Below are 10970 nucleotides of genomic sequence, written 5' to 3' on the forward strand. Positions count from 1 at the left end.
GCAGGAGCGTAGACTCGGGACAGGGCATCCGGTTTGAGATTCTTCGACCCGGGCCGATAGGTGAGGATAAACTGGAATCGATTGAAGAAAAGAGACCATCTAGCTTGTCTAGAGTTCAATCGCTTCGCCTGCTGGATATACTCCAGATTCTTGTGGTCCGTAAGCACTTGAAACGGGTGAGAAGCCCCCTCGAGCCAGTGTCTCCATTCCTTCAATGCCATCTTAACCGCTAGGAGTTCACGATCCCCACATCGTAGTTCCTCTCAGTCGGGGTAAGCCGGTGTGAGAAGAAAGCGCACGGATGAAGCTTCTTGTCTTCACCCCTCTGAGACAGGACAGCTCCAACACCAACCTCTGATGCGTCTACCTCCACCACAAATGGTTCATCCGTAGTCGGTAGTATCAGGATGGGAGCAGAGAGGATGCGCTGCTTGAGTCCTTGGAAGGCCGTCTCAGCTTCTCTTCCCCAAGAAAACCTTGCATTGCCACCTTTGGTTAAAGCTGAGAGAGGAGCTGCCACCAAACTGAAGTTCTTGATGAACTTGCGGTAAAAGTTTGTGAAGCCCAGGAAACGCTGAACATCCTTAACGGATTTGGGGGTGGGCCAATCCGCTACCGCCCCTACCTTCCTAGGGTCCATTTGGATTCGACCGGGTTCCACTACAAATCCCAGGAATTGTACTCGGGATGAATGGAATTCACATTTTTCCGGCTTAACGTACAGATGGCTGTCCAGGAGGCGTTTGAGTACTTGTCTGACATGCTTAGTGTGTTCTTGAAGGGAGCTCGAAAAGATGAGGATGTCATCCAAGTAAACGAACACAAATATGTTAAGCATATCCCTAAGCACATCGTTTATGAGCGCTTGGAACACCGCTGGGGCGTTGGTCAGGCCGAAGGGCATCACCAAGTATTCATAGTGACCAGTAGGCGTGTTGAAAGCGGTCTTCCACTCGTCACCAGGTCTGATCCGCACAAGATGGTATGCGTTCCGCAGGTCAAGCTTAGTGAAAACAACTGCTTCCTGGAGCAGCTCGAAGGCTGTGGCCATAAGGGGTAGCGGGTAACGGTTACGGACGGTTATGTCATTGAGTCCCCGGTAGTCGATGCAAGGACGTAACCCACCGTCTTTCTTGGCCACAAAGAAGAACCCTGCTCCCGCCGGGGAGGTGGATGGACGCATGAGGCCTGCTTCCAGAGAGTCCTTGATATAGGTATCCATAGCAGCTCGTTCGGGTGGAGATAGGGAAAAGATCCGACCCCTGGGGGGGGCAAGTGCCCGGAAACAGGTCGATGGGGCAATCGTAAGATCTATGGGGTGGTAGCATGGTGGCCCTCTGTTTGCTAAACACCAGTTTGAGGTCATGGTAACACTCGGGAACTCGGGTCAGATCGATGGATTCTAAAGACTCGGGAGTAGAACTCGGGGAATTCTGGAAAATACAAGTAGCTTGGCACGTAGGACCCCACTGCTTGATAGTGCCCACAGACCAGTCGATGTGAGGGTTATGGCTGTGAAGCCAGGGGTATCCAAGGACGAGAGGGAACTCGGAACAGGAGATCAAATGAAAGTTCATCAATTCCTGGTGTTGTGAAACTGAAAGTCTCAAGGAGGTAGTGACATGAGTGACAAGTCCAGATCCCAAAGGGCTTCCATCCAATGTAGTAACCCTCATGGGGTCACTTAGAGGTTCAGAGGGAACGCCATTCTTCTTCGCCCAGACACCATCCATGAAGTTACCTGCGGCTCCAGAGTCTACCAAGGCTTGAAGGTGAAGCTTGTGGTTGTCCCAGGAGAGGGTGACTGGAATGAGCAGACGGGAGTTGGACGGATGGGAGGAGGTTATGTTTCCCGTTACAGTTCCCCCGGTCTGTACGGGACAGAGCGTTTCCCTGGAGCCTGGGACACGTGGAACGGAAATGGCCCGGTTTGCCGCAATATAGACAGCGTCGCTCCCTCATCCGGCGGTCTCTCTCAGCCTGGGAGATGCGTCCAATCTGCATGGGTTCCGGTGGAGCCAGTGATGATAAAGGTGGGGACTCGGAGCTGGGACTGATAGGGGCTAGAGGTCTACGGTTGAGTTCTCTCTCTCTCAGACGCTGGTCAATGCGTGAGGCCAACTTGATCAGGGACTCGAGATTGTCCGGTGGTTCCCGAGTGGCCAGTTCATCTTGGATAGTGTCGGAAAGGCCTTTCAGAAAGCACCACCGTGAGCGCCTCGTTGTTCCAGCCACTCGCTGCTGCCACCGTGCGGAACTGGATGGCATAGTCCGTCACGCTGCGCCAACCTTGATGGAGAGTCAGGAGCTGTTTGGCTGAGTCAGAACCACTGCTTGGGCCTTGAAACACTCGTTTGAATTCCTCAGCAAAGGCAGAGTAGCTGGCACAGCAGGAACTATGGGCATCCCACACAGCAGTAGCCCAGGCCAGGGCTTTTTCCGACAGCAGGGTGATGATATATGCGATCTTAGACCGGTCGGTGGGAAATGACGAGGGTTGCAGCTCAAAGGAGAGAGAACATTGAGTGAGAAACCCTTTACAAGCACTTGGATCACCTGAGAACCGTTGGGGAGGTGGAAGACGAGGTTCAGCCAGGGGGTTAACTGCCATGGGTACGTGAACTTGAGGTACTGGGACGGGAACTGTTGCCGGGGTAAGTCGATCAGATACTTGCTTAATGGAAGTCAGCATCTCCGACAGAAGATGAGAATGTCTAGCCATTAAGGCCTCTTGCTGAACCAGGGCGGCTTCGTGGCGTTGGACAGTCTCCTGGTGGTGGGACAGCGTGGCAAAAAGGTCCTGGGAACTGGCTGCCTCTGGGTTCATTTTTGGCTCTGTGTTTCTGTCAGGACCCGGTTTCGAACCTGGGTCTCCGGAGTGAGAAACAGTCACTTAACCAACTGAGCCACGAATAGACAGCAGAACCCAGAAGATGAGGCAGACACAGCAGTACTTAAGACGGTGTATTTAATAAAGAAAAACTCCTAAAATAAAAAATGGCAAATCCAAAAGGTGGTAGGTAAAACACAAAAAAAAACAAAAAAAGAAACTCACTAAAACTAAACAAAAACCAGAATACTACAAGAACTTCACCCGGAATCGACAAGAGCACACAGAACACTAGGGCAGGGTGCCAACATACAAACACAGAGCACAGAACTGAGGGAAACAAAGGGTTTAAATACAATCAGGGGAAACGAGACACAGGTGCAAACAATAATGGGGATCAAGGGAAAAACACAGGGACAAAAAGCACAATGGGGACATCTACTGACAAAAACACGGAACAACCCTGGCCAAATCCTGACATATACGTTATCAATCAACTAATTATCTCTTCTCCCCATCGCTAAAATAGTGGCAGCACCTGACCTAGTGGACCCCAAATCCGCCACTCACAGCAGCAAGCCCCGCCGCTCCTTCTCCGCCAAGTCAATCACACTGAGCCCCACAGAGGAGTGTCAGGCTATTGCCACGGTGATGAAGTGGAAGACGGTGTCGGCCATTTTCCTCCTGGTGGTTCTCTACCTGGTCGTTGGAGCTGCCGTCTTCAAGGCCCTAGAACAACCCCATGAGAGGTATTTATCATTCTCTCTCTCGCTCTCTCTCTCCATCTGTCTCCCTTTTTCTCCTATATATATCTCTCCCTCTCCCTGCACACAATCCCCCCTCTCTCTCTCTTTCGCTCTCTCTCTCTCTCTCTCTCTCTCAATATATCCATGTTCAAAGCCCAGGAACAACCCCATGAGAGGTATCTATCCATCTCTCTGTGCCTCTGTGTCTCTCTCTCTCTCACTCTCTCTCTCTCTCTCTCTCTCTAGAGGTATCTATCCATCTCTCTGTTTCTCTCTGTTTCTCTCTCTCTCTCTCCTTCTTTCTCCTATTTATCTCTCACTCTCCTTGCACACAATCTCTCTCTCTCTTCCTCTTCCTCTCTCTCTCTCTCTCTCTCTCTCTCTCTTCCTCTCTCTCTCTCTCTCTCTCTCTCTCTCTCTCTCTCTCTCATCACTCTCTCTGTCCCTCCTTTATCTCTTTGTAAACCTGTCATCCTCCTCTCTCTCTCCAGTGCTCAGCGCCTGGCCATCCTGACTCAGAAACTAGACTTCCTCTCTACACACTCCTGTGTAAACCACAGCCAACTGGAGGAGCTGGTCAAGGTACCATTGTTACTGCTTGTGTGTGTGTCTGTGTGTGTAATCATGTTAATTGCCAGAGTGACTCATTGAGAATGTATCTCTGCTGCCATTGGTGCTGATTTGCGTGGTGAATTCCAAAATGTTAATGTTTTAACACACACTGATGTCACAGTGTGGCTTCAGGAAATAAATAAGTTGATTAAAAAGGACTAAAAACCGCTCTGGGTCTTGGAGTGACCTCACTGACCATGGTAACAGATGTACTGTACATGGTGGCAGGCTGAATTCGTCAGGGAATGAGCCTACTCCCTGGTCATCCCATTACTGAGACTGGGGATAACAGCTGCACTACCAATCTATTCAATGTCATAATGAGATATGAACTACCGGTGTGCCGCAAGGATGAGTCAGAGTTCCTCTCAGACGGAGGAGAGGTTGTTCTCAGCTTTAACTCTTCTCACAGTCTGACAGAGGTGACATTAAGCAACCAGCAGTCATTTGGCTCTCCCTTCTCTGCTCATGTCCAGTAGAGCCATTAGACCATCAGAACACACAGGGTTTACTGTTTTCGTCTGCTGTTGAAAACCTTGTGTCTAGATATTGGTCTATTCGTTAAAGAACAGGCAAGAACCAGAAAAACAATACTGAAGTCGTGTGTGTGTGTGTGTGTGTGTGTGTGTGTGTGTCTTTAAAATGTTTAACTTAGGTCAAACGTTTCAGGTAGCCTTCCACAAGCTTCCCACAATAAGTTGGGGGAATTTTGGCCTATTCCTCCTGACAGAGCTGGTGTAACTGAGTCAGGTTTGTCGGCCTCTTGCTCGCACACGCTTTTTCAGTTCTGCCCACAAATTTTCTATAGGATTGAGGTCAGGGCTTTTTGATGGCCACTCTAATACCTTGACTTTGTTGTCCTTAAGCCATTTTGCCACAACTTTGGAAGTGTGCTTGGGGTCATTGTCCGTTTGGAAGACACATTTGCGACCAAGCTTTGACTTCCTGATTAATGTCTTGAAATGTTGCTTCAATATATCCACATAATTGTCCCTCTTCGGGATGCCATCTATTTTGTGAAGTGCACCAGCCCCTCCTGCAGCAAAGCACCCCACAGCATGATGCTGACACCCCCGTGCTTCATGGTTGGGATGGTGTTCTTCGGCTTGCAAGCCTCCCCATTTTTCCTCCAACCATAACAATGGTCATTATGGCCAAACAGTTCTATTTTTGTTTCATCAGACCAGAAGACAGTTCTCCAGAAAGTACAATCTTTGTCCCCATGTGCAGTTGCTAACCGTAGTCTGGCTTTTTTATGGCGGTTTTGGAGCAGTGGCTTCTTCCTTGCTGAGCGGCCTTTCAGGTTATGTCGATATAGGACTCGTTTTACTGTGGATATAGATACGTTTGTACCCGTTTCCTCCACCATCTTCACAAGGTCCTTTGCTGTTGTTCTGGGATTGATTTGCACTTTTCACACCAAAGTACGTTCATCTCTAGGAGACAGAACGTGTCCCATGGTCCCATGGTGTTTATACTTGCGTACTATTGTTTGTACAGATGAAGGTGGTACCTTCAGGCATTTGGAAATTGCTCCCAGGGACGAACCAGATTTGTGGAGGTCCACAAAACAAATTCTGAGGTCTTGGCTGATTTCTTTTGATTTTCCCATGATGTCAAGTAAAGAGGCAGTGAGTTTGAAGGTAGGCCTTGAAATACATCCACAGGTACACCTCCAATTGACTCAAATTATTTCAATTAGCCTATCAGAAGCTTGTAAAGCCATGACATCATTTTCTGGAATTTTCCAAGCTGTTTAAAGGCACAGGCAACTTAGTGTATGTAAACTTCTGACCTACTGGAATTGTGATACAGTGAATTATAAGTGAAATAATCTGTCTGTAAACAACTGTTAGAAAAATTACTTGTGTCATGCACAAAGTAGATGTCCTAACCGACTTGCCAAAACTATAGTTTGTGAACAAGAAATTTGTGCAGTGGATGAAAAACAAGTTTTAATAACTCCAACCTAAGTACTTCCCACTTCAACTTTATTTCTGCGTACCCAGTCAACCTACTATTTAGAATTAAGTATTGGTATTCAGACATGGTCTATGTGTCTCATCCACAGCAAGTGGTGTCAGCGATCCGTTCAGGGGTGAACCCAGCCGGGACTCTGACCAATCACAGCAGCCTCTGGGACCTAAGCTCCTCTTTCTTCTTTGCTGGAACTGTCATCACTACCATCGGTAAGTGTGTGTGTGTGTGTGTGTGTGTGTGTGTGTGTGTGTGTGTGTGTGTGTGTGTGTGTGTGTGTGTGTGTGTGTGTGTGTGTGTGTGTGTGTGTGTGTGTGTGTCGAACATCTCATTTACCCTCTCAGTACAGTCGTCATTACAACATTCTTCTGTAAATCAATTTTCATGATTCTATCCTTCCTATTATCTCTCTGTTCTCCCTTCACTCCCCAAGGACCTGGGATTTAATTGCACTTCAAAAAGACTGGGTGGGGCCTCTAACAAGAGGTGGAGTGATGTAGGGGGAGAGGTGGAGGTTAAAGTTTAGGACTAATTGGTTGGTGACCCACCCTAAGGACACAGGGGAGAAAGGGAAGGAAAGAGATAGAGACAAAAGAGAAAGAGTGAATAGTGTAAACCTAGCACATAGACTGCTGTAGCTAATGAATATTATTATTGCCTCGTCTTCCTCCTTATAAAGGGAAATTACATTCACTTGTTCCCAAAGGAAGCAACTCTGCAAGTGATTTCATTTCCAGACAGAATTGCTGTGTTACGGACGAAGAAAACATTTAAGTGACAAAGAACTAAACAATCAAATAACTAGTAGAATAACAAGGAAATAGAACACAGAAACAACATTTCAACTGCACAGTCTTTTAAAGATGTCGCCTTTCTTCCGCCTCTCCAGGATTTGGGAACATTTCCCCCCATACGGAGGGAGGGCGTATCTTCTGTATCATCTATGCCCTTCTGGGCATCCCTCTGTTTGGCTTCCTGCTGGCTGGAGTAGGAGACCAACTGGGAACCATCTTTGGGAAGGCCACCGCCAGGGTCGAGAAGATGTTTGTGGTGTGTGTGTGTGTGTGTTAGTGTGTGTGTGTGTGTGTGTGCGTGTGTGCGTGTGTGTGTGCGTGTGTGCGTGTGTGTAGCCACTCTTAATTACTTCTCTATCCCAGGAGAGTAGAGGCCTGTCTGTCAGGAGGTTTTGAAATGACTGTCCATTACTTCATTACAGTTAGCAACACTGTACAACAGGGGTGTCAAACATATGGCCCACCAGGCTTCCAATCCAGTCTGCGGGTGGTTGGAGAGACAAAAAGATATATCACAACAACAACCAAAAATGTATCATAATTCTTATATATATATATATACATAGTACCAGTCAAAAGTTTGTACACACCTACTCAATCAATGGTTTTTCTTGATTTTTACTATTTTTTACATTGTAGAATAATAGTGAAGACATCAAAACTATGAAATAACACATATGGAATCATGTAGTAACCCAAAAACTGTTAAACAAATCAAAATAGATTTTAATTTTAGATTCTTAAAAGTAGCCACCCTTTGCCTTGATGACAGATTTGCACACGCTCTGCATTCTCTCAACCATCTTCATGAGGTAGTCACCTGGAATGCATTTCAATTAACAGGTGTTCCTTTTTAAGTTAATTTGTGGAATTTCTTTCCTTCTTAATTTCTTTCCTTCTTAGCCAATCAGTTGTGTTGTGACAAGGTAGGGGTGGTATACAGAATATAGCCCTATTTGGTAAAAGACCAGGCAAGAAGAGCTCAAATAAGCAAAGAGAAATGACCGTCCATCATTACCTTAAGACATGAATGTCAGTCAATCCGGAGAATTTTGAACTTTGAAAGTTTCTTCAGGTCCAGCGCTATGATAAACTAGGTCTCATGAGGACCGCCACAAGAAAGGAAGACCCAGAGTTACCGAGGATAAGTTCATTAGAGTTACCAGCCTCAGAAATTGCAGCCCAAATACATGCTTCACAGAGTTCAATTAACAGACACATCTCAACATCAACTGTTCAGAGGCGACTGCGTAAATCAGGCCTTCATGGTTGAAATGCTGCAAAGAAACCATTACTTAAGTACACCAATAATAAGAAGAGACTTGCTTGGGCCAAGAAACACGAGCAATGGACATTAGACTGGTGGAAATCTGTCCTTTGATCTGATGAGTCCAAATTTGAGATTTTTGGTTCCAACTGCCTTGTCTTTGTGAGATGCAGAGTAGGTGAACAGATGATCTCTGCATGTGTGGTTTCCACCCTGAAGCATGGAGGAGGAGGTGTGATGGTGTGGGGGTGCTTTGCTGGTGACACTGTCAGTGATTTATTTAGAATTCAAGGCACAATTCTGCAGCGATACGTCATCCCATCTGGTTTGCACTTTGTTGGGCTATCATTTGTTTTTCAACAGGACAATGACCCAACACACCTCCAGGCTGTGTAAGTACTATTTGACCAAGAAGGAGAGTGATGGAGTGCTGCATCAGATGACCTGGCATCCACAATCACCCAACATCAATCCAATTGAGATGGTTTGGGATGAGCTGGATAGCAGAGTAAAGGAAGAGCAGCCAACAAGTGCTCAGCATATTTAACTCCTTCAAGACTATTGGAAAAGCATTCCAGGTGAAGCTGGTTGAGAGAATTCCAAGGGTGTGCAAAGCTGTCATCAAGGCAATGTGTGGCTACTTTGAAGAAACAAAAATTAGAATTTGCTTGAATTGCCCTGCCACCAATGCATTGTTGTTTGGACCATAAAAAAAACCACAAACAAATTTTTGAGATAAGCTATATGATAACAACAGTAATTGATCAGTTGTTGTATTACTTGGGAGGCTCAGCTGAGTGAGCATACATATAAATATTTTACTGGGCTGATGGTGTCTGTATCTGATGGTCAGTTTCAGCTGACACTGACCAAAAAAGGACACTGTCTTCCAGCTGATGGCGACACTCAAGTCGCACTGCATTAATTCATGGCTCATGCACAAATTCATGTTGTTACTCCTATGAACAGAGAAAGTGAAATATTCCTTGATATTAAAAAAGACCCAAGCTGCTAATAATAACAGCACACGCCTATAGAGACACTTTCCTTCTCATTCATTAATTCTGCAGTGTTGGTTGTAGTGCTGAGTGGAAGTAGGGAGAATGTGCATTTGAATAGCCTATTAAAGTGTTGATTACAAAGTGTTGACAGTGCTTAGTAAGAACGTAAACATAAACTCACTAATAAAAACAGCAGCTCTTTGCTGTGTTCGTTGACAATCTCTCTCTAGTCGTGGTTTTAAATGTTAGATATCTCACAGTATCAACTTTACTGTAGCTTTCTTTTACGCCTGCTATGTTACTGCAGAAACGGTCATCTGAGCCATCCGATTGGTCAGCAGTAGGCCTATAGTGCACTTGATTTGCTCTCCGGGCCTTCCTGGAAGGCAGAGTTTGTACCTTCAGACACAGGCTTTATCGTTGTTTTTTATACAGAAATGTTTGGCGATCGACTAGAAATACCTTTCACGATCGACCGACCGGTTGGTGACCACTGGTCTAAATGAATTATTCACAAGGTTTAACGTTTGATTTGTTACATTAAATAATTCAGTAATGACTGGAAAAAATTATGTAAATCATTCATTCTTATCAGCAGTAAGAAACGACTAGCCATTGGCTGCTAACAGTGGAGCACTGCTAGTTAACTGCACAAAAACAGTCAACAATTTAGGGAGTAGAACCCCCGGGAAATTAGTGGGGCGAAAGTAAGAATTGATGAAAATGTATAGTCAAAGGGAAGAATAATTATCCTGTCAATGATTTATTTTATTTTTTTAAATGGAGGCAGCATACTAAAACAAAAGAAACACAGTGTGTGAATGATACCACATCATTGTAAATGATACCACATCAGTGTAAATGATACCACATCAGTGTAAATGATACCACATCAGTGTAAATGATACCACATCAGTGTAAATGATACCACATCAGTGTAAATGATACCACATCAGTGTGAATGATACCACATTAGTGTAAATGATACCACATCAGTGTAAATGATACCACATCAGTGTAAATGATACCACATCAGTGTAAATGATACCACATCAGTGTAAATGATACCACATCAGTGTAAATGATACCACATCCGTGTAAATGATACCACATCCGTGTAAATGATACCACATCCGTGTAAATGATACCACATCAGTGTGAATGATACCATATCAGTGTAAATGATACCACATTAGTGTAAATGATACCACATCAGTGTAAATGATACCACATCAGTGTGAATGATACCACATCAGTGTAAATGATACCACATCAGTGTAAATGATACCACATCAGTGTAAATGATACCACATCAGTGTAAATGATACCACATCAGTGTAAATGATACCACATCAGTGTAAATGATACCACATCAGTGTAAATGATACCACATCCGTGTAAATGATACCACATCCGTGTAAATGATACCACATCCGTGTAAATGATACCACATCAGTGTGAATGATACCACATCAGTGTAAATGATACCACATTAGTGTAAATGATACCACATCAGTGTAAATGATACCACATCAGTGTAAATGATACCACATCAGTGCAGGAAATGAAAGCCAGAAAAATGAAAATTACAAAAATGACAGCCAATTATCGAATGCTGCCCCTGAGTTTGACACCACAGCACTAAAGTGTTGCCTGGAATACCATCCCTCATGGCCACCTCCTAATCATCCCCAAACTCCAGTTGGCCAACTCTGCAACTCTTCCCAAGGTCACTGCTGTACA

General features: G+C 45.1%; 1 protein-coding gene across 1 annotated transcript in view; it reads left to right on the plus strand.

Annotated features, from left to right (window-relative positions):
* Positions 1-2002: 2002 nt before the first annotated feature.
* LOC135525537 (potassium channel subfamily K member 2-like) overlaps positions 2003-10970 on the plus strand; it is a 33955-nt gene continuing 24987 nt past the window's right edge. The window contains exons 1-5 of the mRNA XM_064953211.1: positions 2003-2012; positions 3360-3579; positions 4068-4158; positions 6260-6377; positions 7055-7215. Coding sequence (XP_064809283.1) covers positions 2003-2012; positions 3360-3579; positions 4068-4158; positions 6260-6377; positions 7055-7215 — 600 coding nt within the window. The remainder of the gene's footprint in view (positions 2013-3359; positions 3580-4067; positions 4159-6259; positions 6378-7054; positions 7216-10970) is intronic.

The sequence above is a fragment of the Oncorhynchus masou genome, chromosome 32, assembly GCF_036934945.1.
Source record: "Oncorhynchus masou masou isolate Uvic2021 chromosome 32, UVic_Omas_1.1, whole genome shotgun sequence".
Taxonomy (NCBI): Eukaryota; Metazoa; Chordata; class Actinopteri; order Salmoniformes; family Salmonidae; genus Oncorhynchus; species Oncorhynchus masou.